General features: G+C 31.1%; 1 protein-coding gene and 1 pseudogene across 1 annotated transcript; both read left to right on the top strand.

Moving 5' to 3' along the window:
- The first annotated feature begins 523 nt into the window (after nt 1-523).
- LOC142642072 (TMV resistance protein N-like) lies at nt 524-6,305 on the top strand (annotated as a pseudogene).
- A 6,268-nt stretch (nt 6,306-12,573) lies between these two features.
- On the top strand, nt 12,574-15,137 carry LOC142642541 (disease resistance protein RPV1-like). Its single transcript, XM_075816921.1, has 2 exons — nt 12,574-13,178; nt 14,190-15,137. Exons 1-2 carry the CDS (start codon nt 12,652-12,654, stop codon nt 15,019-15,021), a joined length of 1,359 nt encoding a protein of 452 aa, XP_075673036.1. The 5' UTR covers nt 12,574-12,651; the 3' UTR covers nt 15,022-15,137.
- Nucleotides 15,138-18,346: the final 3,209 nt, after the last annotated feature.

The following is an 18,346-nucleotide window of genomic DNA, read 5'->3' as shown; positions in this document are numbered from 1 at the left end:
TGAAAATATAGGAAGATAAAAGATAAATATAAATTTTCACTGTCCAAATAATACTAAAATTTGGAGAAAGTAAGATGCTATAGAGTGTATTTAACTATTGATTACAGAAACAAATATAGAAAATGGTGTTTAGTTTGGCATGATATTATATTATGCCATAATATTATGTTATTGTAATCTTACGTCAAGTTAATCTCAATATAAAAATACAACATTACATTATTTAAAAAAGTAATGCAATTAAAATAATGTGATATATTTTATAATTTTAAATTATAATATTATTATAAAAAATAAAATAAATTAAAAATTTTAATACCAAATTATCGTAATATACATTATATCCAAGTCACGTCACAACTTACAACGAACCAAGCAACTGATCACTTGTGGTAATATTACGAGGGTACTTGTCAAGGCTAAAAGCCACAGGGCCATTCCAAGAATAATTTCTCTCTCTTTGAATTTCAGTCCTTGGTTCTTTTTTTTTTTTTTTTCCTCCCAAGAAGTTTCTCACTCTTGACTTGAAATGCGTGGAACCAACGAGCATCAGATTCTCGAAATAACCTTTCTTTATCTAAAAGTTTTACACTGTTACTCGATAGTCAATAGCGATCAGTAATCACCAACACGAGAATTAATCACAGTATTCTTCTTCATGAGAATTTAGCAATTTTCTTCAATGACTTTCCAATTCCAAGGACCCTTTTCTTCTTCTTCTTCTTCTTCTTCTTCTTCTAATTCTATCATCACCCATAGATGCACTTACGACGTATTCTTAAGTTTCAGAGGCAAAGATACTCGCTGCAACTTCACTGGCGATCTATACAACGCCTTGCATAAAAAGGGAATCAACACCACCTTCATAGATGGTGATGATGACGAGCTTAAAACTGAAAGAGAAGAAGAAATTTCACAGAACCTTGTCAACAGCATAGAAGGGTCAAGAACTTCAGTGGTTGTACTGTCAAGAAACTATGCATCATCCACACGGTGCTTAGACCAGCTGGTGAAGATCCTTGAGTGTAAGCAAACAAAGGGACAAGTAGTTCTACCAGTGTTTTGGAAAGTAGATCCATCAGATGTAAGGCATCAAAGAAAGAGTTTTGGGAAAGCATTAGCTCAACATGAAGACAACACTAAGATGCAGAGTTGGAAGACAGCCTTAAAAGATGTTGCTAATTTGTCTGGCTGGCACATAGCCAGAGGAAAAGGGTATGCGCATCCAACCATATCTATTTACACTTCACTATGATCCTTTCTCTTTCTATTTCCTGGATCTAGGGATAAGCTACATCTTTTTGCCATTACTTTGATTTTGATTTTGTTTTGTTATTTTGCTAAATGATTTTGTTTTGTTTTGTTTTGTTTTTTTATTAATTATTTCTTTTATGTCTATGTTGGTAAAAAAGTATGTTTTGGTCATAAATAAGCTGCCAGATAACTCTCTCTTTTTTTTCTTTTTTACATGGGGATTTGCTTTAGAAATTTATCCTGAAGTTATTTCTCCTCAAAATCTAATACTTGGGGAGGCACCATTTGAACTAAAGAGTTTGGTACTAGCTACCAAATAACTTCAACCACGGCTCCTGCTGTAACTAAAATTTCACTATGTTTTGCGCTTTTAATTTTCTTATTTTTCAATAAATTAATTTGGGTTTCTGATTTTGGTCAAAGAGTATTTAAGTCGCCTTTATTAATTTGGTTAGTAAACAGCACCAGTTGCACTGCTCAAATAGCATTTCTCTTTTTAATAACACCTCAAATGCAAAATCACATACAAGAAAATTTACAAAACTAGATAGAGAGACCAATAGAGCTTGTTTTTAAAATTGTAGGACTAATATTGCTTATTTGAAACATCATGAGTTAAAAATGCTCAACATGTGAACTTCAATGGCAAACAATGTATTTTGTCCAGAAATAATAAATTTAAATTAAATGAATTCGATTAAGCTTTTCATTTAGAAGAAAATTGATTAACCCAAGTTACGGAAATTTCATTCTTTTAAAGGCGATTCAAGTCCCCTATTGTTACAGAAGTCTAGAAATTCATACAACAAAACTCTTTTTGATTTATATTCTTCATGATAAAACAGCCCGCCTAAATAGTTAAATTACTTAAATTGATTATATGCTATTTGTTAAACCCAATGTTTTACCAAAATAATTCCAAAATGTTATCTTCATTTAGCTCTTACATAAACCATTCTACATCATTATTCTATATCACATAACTCACACACCAAGTTGCATGCATGATGGTACAAGAAAAATTTTGTAACTAAATCATTTTTATTTCACTTGTATAATACCCAAGTGACTAAATGTTTTTTTTTTTTTAATGGCTAGGAATGACTCTAAATTTATCAAAGAAATCATTGAAACGGTCTCTATCATAGTAAATCGTACATACCTAAACGTTGCTAATCATCCAGTTGGAATAGAGTCTCGTGTACAAGACATCAATTTGCTTTTAAGTATTGGGAGGAAAGACATACGCATGGTAGGGATCTTAGGAGTTGGTGGAATTGGTAAGACAACTATTGCCAAAGCAATTTATAATTTGTTTGCTTACCAGTTTGAAGGTAGTTGTTTTCTTGAAAACATTAGAGAACAATCCAAGCAAGAGTTTGGATTGGTCCAACTACAAGAGACACTTCTTTCTGAGATCCTAAGAGATGCTAGAAGTTCAAAGGTTGGCAGTGTTGATCGAGGAATAAATGTAATTAAGCATAGGCTTTGCTCTAAAAGGGTTCTTTTAATTCTTGATGATGTGGATCATTTATCTTAATTAGAAGCATTAGCCGGAAATTGTGATTGGTTTGGTTTAGGAAGTAGAATCATAATAACAACAAGAGATAAATCTTTGCTAACTAATCATGAAGTTAATTTTGCATACCAAGTGAAGGAGATGGATCACAATGAAGCTCTTCAGCTTTTTAGTTGGAATGCCTTCAAAAGAGACAAACCTACTGAAGAATATGTTGAACTCACTGAATGTGCAATACATTATGCTGGGGGCCTCCCACTAGCTTTAATGGTTATAGGTTCAGATCTATCTGGTAAAAGTATAATTCAATGGAAAAGTGCATTGGATAAGTACGAAAGAGTTCCTAACAAAAATATTCAAGAAATACTCAAAATAAGTTATGATGGATTGGATGACAATGAGAAGGATATTTTCCTTGACATTGCATGTTTTTTTAAAGGAAAGGGTGCGGATTATGTCATTAAAATATTAGACGGGTGTGGTTTCTTTCCAGATTTCGGTATCCAAGTGCTTATTGATAAGTCTCTTGTAACTATTGATGAGAAAAACAAATTGGGAACACATGACTTGCTGGAAGACATGGGTAAAGAGATTGTTCGACGAGAATCACCGGAAGAACCTGGCAAGCGTAGCAGGCTGTGGTTTCATGAAGATGTTCGTCATGTATTAGAAGAAAACAAGGTAAGAGTCACATTTAAAACATTTTTCAAGAAATATATATATATTTAATCATTCCAAGGAATGATTTTTTTTTTTTTTTTTTTTGCACCATGAGTGTTTCAGTTAAATAGAATTTCTTAATTAGGAAAGAATAAATGTAATCATTTGGTCACCCTTTCTCCTCTCGAATATCAAATTTTGAAAGTGGTTTTTCACTTTGGACATTAAAAAAATTACTACCCATTTACATCTCACAAAAGGAGAAGCAAGATAAAGGGAAGACAAATACATAATAAATTTCTTTATTTTCCACAAAATTAATATATTTTGTCAATTAATATCTTGAAGTTACTAGTATAATTTTTGCAAATGTTAAATATGGAGAGCTTTAATTTTTTGCATCTATTTTTGCTGGCACGCTTACCCATTGTCTTGCTAGGGAACAAATAAAATTGAAGGCATAGTAGTAGATTTGCCTAAAAGAGAGATGATACACTTGACTTCTAAGAACTTCATGAAGATGAAAAGACTCAGACTGTTTATAAACCGCAATGCACTCTTTTCTGGAGGGCCTAATTATCTCTCTAATGAGTTAAGATTGCTGGAATGGCCTGAATACCCATTACAATATTTGCCATCCAATTTTCATGGAAAGAGACTTGTTGTTCTTAATATGCGTAATAACCTCTTCAAGGGATTGCATAATGGATTCAAGGTACAATTATTATTTTCAATGTTCTGTCCTCTAAATATGTTGGACACTAATTGCTTGGGCTGATTTATTTCCTCTTTCTTTACAGAATTTGCAAAACTTGGCAATCATGAACTTCTCTAATTGTGAATTCCTAACCAAAGTCCCTGATCTTTCAATGATGCCAAATTTAGAGCAATTGAATCTTGAAAGTTGTACAAACTTAATTGAGGTTCACTATTCTGTTGGATTCCTTGATAGGCTTAAACTTATGAAATTTGTCGAATGCTCTAAGCTCAGGAGTTTCCCAAGAAGCCTCAAGTTGAGATCTCTAGAACTCCTTATGCTCGAAGGTTGCTCTGGGCTTGAGAACTTTCCTGAAATTGATTGCAAAATGGAACGTTTAAACTACATTGGCTTAAGAAGTACTCCTATAAAAGAATTGCCTTCATCTGTTGAGTATCTCATTGGGCTTAAAGAATTAAATCTAGATGGCTGTGAAAATCTTATGAATCTCCCATTTAGTATTCATCAATTGCAACGTCTAAAGCGACTTTCTCTCAGAGATTGTTCAAAACTTGTCAAGTTTTCAAAAAATGTGGGGGATAACATACAGTCCATGCCCTCGATTGTGTCAACAAAGGAATCCGAAATTTCATCAAGTGCGGAATTAAGCATTAGTAATGATGATTATTCCTCGATGGTATTTCGGGATCTGCGAGTATTAGATATTGGAAACTGTGTTCTATCAGATTCAGATTTCTTTATGACACTTGATTGTTTCTCCACATTGGAGCAGCTAGATTTATCAGGGAGTGCTTTTGTTAGCCTGCCTTCATGTATTGGTGGATTTGTTGGATTGAGGTGCCTTAAATTGGATGATTGTAAGAAACTTCAAGATATTCAAGTACTTCCACCAAAAATGGAAGAGGTATATGCAAGTGGCTGCATATCATTGGAAAGTTTTTCAGAAATTTCAAAAAGACTTCAATTTAATACATGCGAGTTACCAGCACTCGAGTGGATTGACTTGTCCAGATGCTATAAACTGCTACAGAATATAGGAAATGATGCGGACAATCTTTTATTAAGTGAGGTAATTCTTTCTATATATATATATATATATATATATATATATATTTATTTATATGCCTAGACATATAGAGCAATGAGTTTAAATTACATATTAACATAATAATTTAGTATATTAAAATAGTCTGATAATTCATATTTGTATTATATGACTTCATATGCATATGGTGAGGTATAATGGATGTCTGTGTGTGTGCATGTGTGCCGGGGTTTGTTTTTGTAACGTATGATGCTCCAAATTTTTGATGTTTGTAACAGGGACATCAATTGGGTATGATATTTCCGGGAAACAAGATTCCAGACTGGTTCATCCATCGTAAAGAGAATTCAAGTAGCAATATATGTGAAATAGATATTAATGAGCCTTCAAATGTGGATGGGGGAATAATAGGAATGGCTGTTTGTGCTGTTATTGGACTAAAGGATGCAAGAGTACCCAGTCATATTCTTTGTAGTGTTAACATCATCAGTAATGGTTTACCAATCTATGGAGATGATAAAGCATTTCATTTATCCAACTCAGATCATGTTTGGCTGCGATACTATGTTCCAGAACACAATGAGCTAAAGGGGGACAAGCTGCAAGTTAGGTTTTGGTGCTCTACAAAGTCGGTGTCCTTTACAAGTTGTGGAGCTCATTTGGTTCGCAAGTATGAAGAGAAACCGAAAGATTGTATAGTACTGAATGAACACAATGACTTAATGAATGATATTCAGCCTACCAAGAGGCGCCGCAGTGATGATGGTAATAGTGGCAACTTGGAATTCAATCTGCCCCCACTAGTACCACAACAAAAGAGGTGTCCTTCAACCATGAGCTTCATAGTTTCTGATGATTGACCACTGTCATCTGCAAGCTTTTCTGATGGTTGAGGTGTCCTTCAACCAGCACAATAATTGTTCTTAATTGTATCTGATTAACTGCTTGATATGCTGTGATCAAACTTTGGTGGGATGGCTGCAGCATTTGAATCTTTTCAGCCTATTCTTGATTGCTACTAAAAGTAACAGTTTTTAATTCTTACAGTGATGTCATGACTTAGCTCTAGCGTTTGCCTCTTGATTTGGATCTAATCCAAGTTTGGAAAACTAGACATGCATGCCATATTTTCGGGTGTTCAGAGCAAATGAAAACTCGGGTTCAATTCAGGAAATCTGGGGACAAATTCATATTTGACTATGAAGTAGTTTGTGCAGGTAAGCATTTGACAGAGTCACTAGCTTCATGAAGTAATGAATGAAGTGTTTGTAGTCTTTCTTGTCATTGACTTAGCTATTTTGATTTCAAATTTACAAAAAACTTGTTTCATTCACACATAAAATTGAAATTCAGCAACCATTCCCAAGCATTCCTTTATTCATTGGTTGGTTGTAAAAGATAGGTTATCAACTTGTGATAGATTGATCAAATGACGGTAATGGTGATGTTCTATGTAGTTTTTGTAGAGATCAATTGGAGACACGGGATCATTGAATGCTCGTTTTCTACTAGAGTTAGGAAGAATATTTTCTGACAATGTTTCAGGAAGCAAATTGTTAATAAGTGGGCAGTGGCGGCACTAAGAATTTTTTCTAGAGTGTTCCTTAACAAACATAAATTACACGGTCTAATAAAAAGAAAATTCTATATATTGACAACAACAACAATAAAAAAAACACATAAATACATCAAGTTTACATTAATTTGTTTCATTAATTTGTTTGTCTTTTATAAATTATAATTTGTTATATTATTATTTCATTAATTATAAAATTATTAATTGTTGTTTAGCCTAACATAATTTAATTTGTTTGTCTTTTATAATGTATTAATTAATTAAATTATTAATTATTGTTTATTAGTTGTTTTTCTCAATTAATTATTGGCTAATTAAATTATTGTTTATTAGTTGCATAATGTATTAGTTTTCCCCAATTAATTATTGTGCACATTACACTACTTTACCCAATTACCCGGCCCATGTGCCCATCAGCCCATCCACCTCCCACTCCACTCAACAGACAAGCCTACTTGATGCCCCCAATCACAAGAGCTTGCCAATTAGAAAATTTCACAATCACAATAACATTACACTAAAAGACAATTATTATCTCACCAACACCAACACACTCCAACCAACAAATAAGAATCATAAGATAAAACTAAAATGCCAAATTCAAAAAGTCAAAAAATTAATAAAGTTAAAGCTTCACTACTTCAGCCAATCACAGTTCAAATAAAATTACTCTTAAAGTTAAAGAATAAAGAGAGAGAGAGAGAGAGAGAGACTCATAACCCATTCATTTCATTTTAGATTTCAGAGAAAGAGAGAGAGAGAAAGTGAGAGACTAAGAAAGAGTCAGAGAGAGAAATACATGTGTGACGACGATGTGCGAGCAATCTCTAACGAGCGATCTCCGATGAGCGACGATGTGCTCTGGACTACGACTGGACCGATCTTCGATGCGATTAGGGGCGATGATGTGCTCTCGAGTCTGGACTGCGACCGGACCAATCTAACTCCTAAGGGGAGGTGTTGCTCTATTTTTAGGTTTGCTTTAGCTGTAGTGATTTCTTTTTGCTTTTGAGAAAAGCTTTAGTGATTTTTGATGTATTGATTTACTGATTTGAGGTTCTTGATCTGTATTGGAATTTTTTTTTTTTTTTTTTTTTTTTTAGACTCTGTGGGTTTGCTTCCTCTGTAATTTGTTTGGCTTGTCGTGGGCTTTGGGCTTGCTGTCCGTTTTTTTGCTCTATTACAATTTTTTTTTTCTTTAGATTTTAGTTGAAATTTTTTTTGGGCTTTTTTGTTTTTTTTTTTTTTTTTTGAACAAATATATAATTTTTTTTTCAAATTAGGATGTTCCTGAGAACACCCTGAGCATAACGTGGTGCCGCCATTGTAAGTGGGATGTAGTCATTGGGTGAGGCAAAGACTTGAAGGGAAAGACTATTCAAGCTCCAATAGGAAGAGTACTTATTGTAGCTTCTGTTTATCACATCTGGAGGTAGTTAATAAGCCATTTTAGGAAAAATTTGATACCTATTTTACAAGAAATATAATATATTGCAAAAAAAAAAAAATCATCATTTTTTTCCTTTTTTATAAAAAAATTTTATGAGTATTTTGTTAATGAATACCTTGAGAGTTTCCGCTAACAAAATCTTTATTTTTATATTGTAAATAAAGTATAAAATAACAATAAATAATTTTATTTTGTTAATATTGTTATAGTTTTAAGAAACTTGAATGCCAAGAAGCAAGGTAAAAAAAAAAATTATTAAATAGAAGAATGAGAATGTATAGTAAATGTTGAGGATGATGAAAAATATGATGGATAAGAAAGAAGATGCCTCTGATGAGAGGTTTGCAAGATGATGAAGATGTTGTAACGTTCATTTTGTATTATGTAGATGAAGTTGATCAATCACGATGAAAAAAATATTATTTTTGTTTACATTATCATGTATTATTACTATGAGTCCGGTTAATGGGTACTCTTAGGGCACACATTAACCATCTATTTTGGGAAAGTTTTTAGAGAGAATTAAAAAAACTATCAAAACGGTATATTACTTTTTCGTTTTTTAGTAAAAATTTTCTTAAAATAGATTACTAATATATGCCCTAAGGGCACACATTAGTAAATCTCTATTACTATTACCTTCAACCAATTTTGTTATGGGTTTTGCAAATAAATTTGTATTTGATTTACTTAGTTTTGCTATTAAATAAGTTATGATTAATTAATCATTAGTTAAATATGTTTCAAGTTTATAACAGACAAACTTTTCAGATAGGTATATTTAAAAAAATTTATATATTTATAAAGTGTTTGTACATCTCAGAATACATGTTACCAGGTAAAAATAAATAAATCAGAACTCAATTTTTACAATTATATGCACAACACGCATCAATTATCTAGTATTTAATGAAAGTGTAGCTAACGGAGTTACTATTTAACTAGAACTAGAAGGGCCAATTACAACTTACTCCCTATGGTCTGTCCGAAATTTAAGTTATCTATCCGTGGTTTGAAACTTAGCATTTTACCCACCTAATATTATCTCTATTAGAGATTTGTAACTTACCTTCGTTAAAAATGAGACTAAATATATTTTTTTGCTCTCCTTTTGTATCTCTCTCTTTCCAAAGCATAAAAATCATAAAAGAACAAGAGAAAATAAGAAAAGAAAAACAAGAAAAATTTTCCGGGGCCAACCTAAATATAACACAACTCTTAAAAAAAAATTTACTCAACAAATACTTAATTTCATAAATTAATTTTAACTTGACAACACTGTGTTGTAAGTTATTTCTATGTATTAAAATCATTTGTAATTGATCTTGAATCAATCAAGAATTACATTCTAAGGAAGTAATATCAATTTATTTAAGTTTAAATCTTTGAACCTTTTTAACGGGTTCAACATCTAAAATTGGCCAAATTTTTTAAATAACTATAAAATCAAAACTATATTATTAGTTAACCAAGGTTTGAAACAATTTTGGTATTTAACGACTCAAGTTTGTTAGGGTCGATTTCACTGTAGCAAATCAAGTTTAAAATACTCGATTTGCATGAGGTGTGTAGCTAACGTGGAAGAAAAAAATCCATGTGGAACTCGAGTTCCTACCTCTGGAAATACAGACACGCAACAAAAAATCCCAGAAAACAAAGACAAACCCACAACATTTTACAGACCCGCAACAAAACTGAAAACACAACACAAACCCACAACATTTCACAGACCCGATTTATCTCTCTCTTTCATGGACTTGGAAATCGGAACCGCACTTTTCTTGTATTTCTTTACCAACCCAGAAAACAAGAAGGTTACACTCTTCCCTTTCTACTTTGATTCAAAATCTTCTTCAAATTTCTGGGTAGAGCTCTATTTCATTGGATTGTAGTTTCATTTAGCGGCAAAGCATATTTGGGTGGTGTTGTGGAAAATGATCAAAGTCTTGATTATGTATAAAGCTGCTTTTATTTATTTTTATTTCTATATAAAACCCATGTTTCAAAGATTCGATTTATATGGTTAATTAAGTGTTCTAAATGATATAGCTCTAGTGTTTTCCACCATTGTTGTTTGAGGTTTTGAGGAAGAAGTTAGATCTTAGATGCAGTTAGATTGTCTTGGGTTTTCGGGGCTTGGAATAAAGCAATGGAACGGCAGATTGAGAAAGAAAAGGACGACAGATGGAGAAAGAAACAAGAAAGAAAAGAAAAAGAGTGAAGGAAGAAGATGACGGAAATCGAGTCTTTAAGACTCGATTTCCACGTGGATTTTTTTAATCCACGTCAGCTACACATCTTATGCAAATCGAGTTTTTAAACTTGATTTGCTATAGTGAAATTGACCCTAACAAACTCGAGTAATTAGATAGCAAAATAGTTTCAAACCTTGGCTAACTAATAATATAGTTTGGATTTTATAGTTATTTAAAAAATTTGGCCTCTAAAATTTCATCATTTGAAAAAAAAAAAGATTGAACAATGGCATCTAGAACTTTTTTTTTCCCTCTTAAAATATGAATAAATCATTAAATTGTGGATATTTTCCCATTATCTTAATTTGAAACCAATATATTTGAATTTTATAAACTAACTAATTAAAAAATACAATTGAACAACCAAGTGTAAACTACTATATTTACGTACCCAATACCAAACAAAACCTCCGATTATTATCAAAAATTATAATATATAAATACATAAATTCTAAGCTAATTACTCAAAACTCAAACCACCATTTCCAAATCTAAAAATACAGAACTTATAATAAATAACACTATTATATATTATATTATAATATATTATGTAATGTAATAGACAGTAGACACTCAACAAACATATATTATATTATTGTGTTCACATCCAAACAAACGCATATAACATTTATCCCCAAAAAAAAAAAAAAAAACACATATAATAGAGTCAGTCAAAGTTGAAAGTTACAACTGTAAGCCAGTAACAACAACCAATCTCAAATCAAAATTAAAAAGATCAGAAACTGGAGAAATTATCGAGTTATAATATTCTTCCAAAAAAATTCCACCTGTCTAAAATTATCGTGTTAGAAAAAAGTTTTAAACATAAACTAATTACTAACTCGGTAATCTATACTATCTATAACAAGATCCCCTAAAATATAGAATTTTTTTTTCCCTTAAGCTTGTCTTTTTATTTTCTAAAATTTAGCATTTTTTTTATTCATTTTTCATTCAAATAAAAGTAAAACACTCCAGTTTTTAAAAGAAAACAAAAAATTAAGAAAATTCCTATAATTTAGCATTCTTGCCCCTCAACTTCATATATTTTTCCTGCCCAAAGCTTTTCTCTATAGCTTGTAACACTGCACCACTTTCAAACACATGCTCAAAAGAGAAATTACTATTACTGCTTATTTCTAAAATATATCTTAAAAAAAATAAAAATATATATTTTTAAATTATAATAAATGCAAATTATTAGAGTATGTTTGGTAACTATTTTTTCCCATTATTTTCTGGTTCCAAAAACAATTTTCTAGTTTTGAAACTAAAAAATTTGTTTGGTAACCCAAAATGGACAGAAAACAAAAATTGTTCTCAAAACTCAATTTGTGAAGGAAATTGAAAACATGTAAAAGACTGTTTTCAGTTTCTAGTTTTCAAAAGTTAATAAAAACACACATTTGATTTAATAAATCTGTCTTATTTAATGAGCTAGCATTAGAGTTCAAACCCTCGTAACAACATATTTTAGTATTTTTTTTTCTTCAAAAAACTATATATATATTTTTTAAATTTCAATGAACCAAACGTGTTTTTGATTTTGAAAATACAATAAAATTGTTTTTTCTTTATATTTCCAAAAACAAGTTTTTAAAAATAGAAAACAAAAACTATTACCAAACATAATCTTAACTTTTACTTAAAAAAATAAAAGAGCCTTAAACATATACAAAATGTAAAGGCCCATTTGGTAACATTGTTCTAATAATATTATTTATATTTTTTAAAAATAAATAAAAAATATATATTAAAATACAAACAATATTATTTAAAAACTAAAAATTATTACTTAATATCCCATACCAAACAGCTCATAAATCTGTAGTGAAATGGCGAAGTTACTTAGGCAACCGCGTGTACGCTATAAATTTCTCCGTAAACACTCACGAAATCACGAACAAACCCAGAGAGAGAGAAATACTAGTGACGGCAGAAGTTGAGGAAGTTGCCAAGAAGCCCTCTAAATGTGTAAATTTTACATTATGGAACGCGTAATTTTATTATTATTATATATGGAACACGGTATCCAGTTCAAGTGTCGAAAGGCGAAAGCCTCTATAAAAGCTCTATAAAAGTCTTTCTCTATTGACTATTCAACTTTCATTTTCTATAAGCTTCACCTGCTCTACTTTTCCTTCAACCCCTTGTTCTCCGACTTCTTTTCTTCTATGACCTTTGAATTCCAAGAACCCTCTTCTTCTTCTTCTTCTTCTTCTTCTTCATCTCCTTCTCCTTCTAACACCCATCAATGGACTCACGATATATTCTTAAGTTTCAGAGGCACAGATACTCGCCACAACTTTACTGGGTATCTGTACAACGCTTTGAATAAAAAGGGAATCAACACCTTCATAGATGATGAGCTTAGAAGAGGAGAAGAAATATCACCCTCACTTCTCAAAGCCATAGAAGGGTCAAGGATTTCAATCCTTATACTCTCTAAAAACTTTGCATCATCTTCATGGTGCTTGGATGAGCTTTTGAAGATCCTCGAGTGCAAGGAAACAAAAGAACAAATGGTTCTACCAGTGTTTTTCAAAGTAGATCCATTGGATGTAAGGCATCAAACAAACTGTTTTGGAAAAGCATTTGATGAACTTAGAAACAAGGTTAAGGATGATGACAAGATGCTGAGGTGGAAGGCTGCTCTAATTTATGTTTCCAATTTGACTGATGGCTGGCGTATTGCCAAAGGGTAAATCTATCTCTAACCGCTTCTTGCCTTCATTTTACAGCTTTTTTTTTTTTTTTTTTTTTTTCATTCCAATTATAATAATGCATTCTTGTATTATAATTACATTTTGATCCAATTCTATTTGTAGGATACTATATATAATAAATGAACCTTAGATTTTCATTTTTTTTTTTTTTTGTAGGCCAACTTAAGAATTAAGATGGATACACATATTTTAGGGGCTAATTTTATTTATTTATTTCATATACTTTGTAATCTTTTTTTTCTTTTTTCTTTTTTTTAAATTTTACTGAACTAGAATGAAATAGTTTTGGGATTAGCCACTCTCAGTATTTAATTTTTCATTTCATTATAATTAGTAAAACAGATTTGAGACGAATCTATTTTCAAAGCTCCTCTGTTTCTTTCCTTAAATTTAGTTTTGGTTTAGATTTTAATAGAGAGAGAGAGAAGCAATGAATATATATATATATATATATATATATATATATATATATATATATATATGTATATATGTATATATGTCTGTAATCCCACCTACTAGTCTTAGACCCCAAGGAACACAGTGATTAATGTAGCTTTGGCAGCCTCCTCTCTCTTGCATCTCTGGAATTACATTGTTGTCATTTTTAGTACTTTCAATTTTGAAATGGATTGCTTAAGTCTATAGTTTAAACCTGGGGCAGAAGAGTATCACTTTCCAAAATAAAAGTAAAGATTTTAGAAGTAAATAAACCTAACTTGTAACATAGAAACCTGTTTCCGATTGAGGATCCAATAAAGGGAATCCGGGCTTTTCTAATAAAGGGAGGGACTTGTGTTCAACCCATATATATGAGGAGTGTGAGGTGGAGGTGGAGGTGGAGGATTGTCCCCTATCTTCTAGCCTACCATTATCATTTGTTAGTTGTTGCTTGGAAAAAATAAAAATCTCATATCTTGATCATGTTCTTGTGTTTCAATGTTTAAAGTATCTAACTCACCAATACTTCTTATCTATTGACTTTGTAGGAATGAATCTGAACATATCCAAGAAATTGTTCAAAGGGTTTCACTTATAGTAAGTCGTACATACCTCAATGTTGCTAAATATCCCGTTGGAATTGAGCCTCGTGTACATGAAGTAAATTCGCTTTTAAGTATTGAGAGGAATGACATAATACGCATGGTTGGGATTTTGGGAATCAATGGAATTGGTAAGACAACCATTGCCAAAGCCATTTATAACTCGATTGCTTATCAGTTTGATGGTAGTTGTTTTCTTGCAAACATTGGGGAAACTTCAAAGCAAGAATCCGGATTGGTCCGTTTACAAGAGACCCTTCTTTCTGAGATTCTTAGAGATACAAGAACTTCGCAGGTTGGCAGTGTGGATCGAGGAATCAATGTGATAAAGTATAGGCTATGCTCTAAAAGGATTCTCTTAATTCTTGATGATGTGGACAAATTGGTCCAATTAGAAACATTAGCTGGAAATTGTGATTGGTTTGGTTTGGGAAGCAGAATCATCATAACGACAAGAGAGGAAGCTTTGCTAGCTAATCATGGAGTAGACTTGAGATACCAAGTAAGGGGCATGGATGATAATGAAGCTCTTCAACTCTTTAGTTGGAATGCCTTCAAAACAGAAAAACCGTCTGAGAATTATGCTATATTCACAGAACGTGCGATACGTTATGCTAGAGGCATTCCATTAGTTTTAACAAATTTAGGTTCGGAGCTATATGGTAGAAGCGTAGTTCAATGGAAAAGTGCATTGGATAAGTATGAAGCAGGGAGAAAAAGGAAAAGGAAACTACGAAAGAAATCCTCAAAAAAAATATTCTATAAAAATTCAAAATAATTTATTCATACCTAAGTTGAATGCTATTGATGGTCATTATTTTTTATTTTTTTTGTTAACTCTTTGAAAAAGCTTTGTAAGGATTTTATTTGGTAGACTATGCTAATTGTTCATCATTGATCGTTTTATTTCTAAAAAATATATAATATACTTCTTAACTTAATTTTTGTTATTTTAGTACAATAAATTTTTTTCATGTTTTCATATTTCAAATGGGATATGACCAATTAATTTTTCAGAATATGATAAAGATTTTCAATGAAGTTTATATTTGTAAAAAAAAATGATTAGTTTTAAGTGCATCATAAGTGGTTTCAAATGAGATCTTAATATAATTGGATGAAAGTAATTTTGGGGACTTAAAATAGTTTTAAATATGTTAGAAGTATTACACATTCAAAGTGTTACACAAATGTATAATAAATTTTAATTAAGCACTTTATAGTTTTTTAGTTGAGATTCGTGAATCTATATTTAAGGACATTTCTTTCTAGAAAAAAAAAATAATAAGGACATTTGACTCGTAGTTAGATATATAATGACTTGGTACAAAATAGAAACTCAGTTAGAATCCAAAGATATATGGCATCAAAAATTAAAGAAAACTAATAGAATATTTGACACCAAATTAGAATGTAATTAGAATCCAATTTGAATGTTTGATTGAACTATATCTCAATTTTTCATTATAATAGTACAATATGTGTGTGTGTATATATGGTATGAAGCCGCAAGTAGAGTTCTTTTTTATTTTGAGAGATAAGACAAAATTTGAGAATTGGAGGGATCAAGATACACAAACGCTTAAATTGTTTTCTAGCATCATTTTCACAATATTTGGTATAGGCGGCTGTGAAGTCTGAAGCCAAGCATTATCATATTCAATGGATGCAAATATTATTTGCATGGTATGGCACATTTTGATTTTTTTTTTTTTTTTTTTTTTTTTTTTTTTGGAGAATGATGGTATGGCACATTTTGATTGGTATCACTGTGTCAGTTAGATTAACATTCTTTGGTTGGATGGGTGATACATGGTTAATGAGTAAAAATTAATATTACGATTTAAACATGATCGCCATAAATAAAGGTCTTTCAAAATTAATGAATCCTCCGAATTTCAAAGTAATTAATAGGACACTGACTGTGTTGGGCCTAATGGTGTGCTTAACTGTGCCTGTATTTGTAATGTACCTAAGCCATGTGCAAGGTGTAATGCTTGGTGTTATATTTCATTGTAGCAGTTAAGTAGTTCCTTAGTGCTGAAGAAGTGGAGGCAATTAAGGGAGTTAGTTAGGAGGTAGTTAGTCAGTTAGTAGTTACTGGTTTGACGGTGTGTGCTTGGCAAGATCATGATTGATTGTAATTGTATATAACCAGAATTGTTGAGTGAGAATGGATAAGCATAGAATCAACTAAGTTCCTCTTCTATTTTTCCCTAATCCTTGCTCTATTTTGGAGGTGGTTGCCCTCGAAGTAACTGACATTTCATCAACCCAATTCTTCATTTCTGTCACCACCCATTATCTTCCTTCCACTTCTTCTGATTGGCCAAACCCTTAACAGTAATGGATGAATGACTGATATTTGTTTTCCTCAATTTTTGCAATGAGCAATAAACACTTGCACCAAAATTAAGAAATTGAATTGACACGTAACACAAAATTAGACTCTAAGGTCTATCCTATCAATATCACCACTAGTTTAGTTATTTTCACCATTTCTTAAGCCAGAAACTAGCTATGCCCATTTCATAGCTTTTGTGGCTATAAGAAACCTCCGGATCTTGGCTATGGAAGAAAAATGTTATTGTTTGTGCCTTAGCTATTGATTCCACTAGATCAATGGGATCCCAATTTTGATTTTCTAGGTATTCTAGATTAAGTTGCTTTGATTTGTGAATGTTTTTATACTATTTCTTTTATTAGTGTTCCATTGGGATGTAATAAAGCTGCTTCAACTCTTACTAGTGTTGCAAAAGAAAATGAGAAGGTTGTTGCTTGGCTTGAAGAATACCCATCTTTTCTCTTCTCATTGTACAACATGAATATGAATGAATTCAACAATTTTTGTTTCTTAGTTATATATATATATATATATATAGTCACGTATAAACATAAAACAATTTTCTTCTTTGAAGAATATAAAACAAATAAAAAACCATAAACAATAATTTGAAATTTAATATTAAAAATATAATCAAACTTATTTGAAATCTAAAATTAAGAAATAACACAAATCATAAATTAAGAAATAAAAGTAGAAAAAGAACAAAAGAACATACATGATTGTTTCCTCTTTGACTTTGAGACGTAGAGAGAGAGCAATGAAAGTTTAAGAAAGTAATTGAAACTTGTTGGTAGGAAAGAAAAAATGAGTATGAAAAATTTGACAATTCATAAATGAAAAAATGGAAACTAAGAACCAGTTATTGTAAAAGAGAACAAATGAGTATAAAAGTTGAATATTATGACTTTGCTTAATTCGCCTATCAATTTTTAATGCCGAATTCATGAATTTAAGTATATGAATGAGTTGTTATTTTTCTTTTTGAAGTTAAATAAATAATAGCTTAAACGAAATGCAACCCATGAACAAAACCTATTCAATTTGAATATTAAAAAAAAAAAAAAAAAGACAAATTCATACCTATTGATTGGTAGGGTAGATAGGAGAATGGGAGAATACACCAAAACGTTGTACAATATGTACAAGAATGGAAGAATATAATATATATATGTATATATATATGAGTTTAAGTTACACATAGTGTAACTCTTGTAAAGTTACACATTTGTTACATCATAGATTTTTAAAAAATCTAACAGTTGAAAAAACATCATTAAATGTTATTCCTTTCCTCTCATACCTAATTAATACTATTTTTTTTTCTCTCTCCTTATTAATTTCTTTCCATACTTTTTTTTCCTTTTTTCTTTCCACCCATAGAGCACAATATCATTTTTTTTCTTTCCAGCCATTAAAGAGCACTATTATATAGCTTTGGTGTGGGCAGAAACTTCAATATGAGTTTTGAATTTGAATTATGTTTTGTTACTTTTGTATGAGACTTTGCTTTATTTCTATGGCTAAACAAGCAGCACATGCATAGTCTTTGTGTGCTTGTATGAGTCTTAGATACACTATATTATTTCAAAAATCATACTAAACCTTTTGTTGTGCCCACAACGAATCTATGAGATGGGTTATAATAACCTTAAAGAAACAAATACAAGAAGCCCACTGATATTTATATAACTTGTTAAAAAAAAAAAAAAGGAACAAGGGAAGTGCTAGAGATTTAATTTAGCAAAAATGATAAAAC

This window comes from Castanea sativa, chromosome 7 (assembly GCF_040712315.1).
Source record: "Castanea sativa cultivar Marrone di Chiusa Pesio chromosome 7, ASM4071231v1".
NCBI classification, from domain to species: domain Eukaryota; kingdom Viridiplantae; phylum Streptophyta; class Magnoliopsida; order Fagales; family Fagaceae; genus Castanea; species Castanea sativa.
The sequence above is the reverse complement of the archived record's forward strand: the minus strand, read 5'-3'. Positions and strand labels throughout refer to the sequence as shown.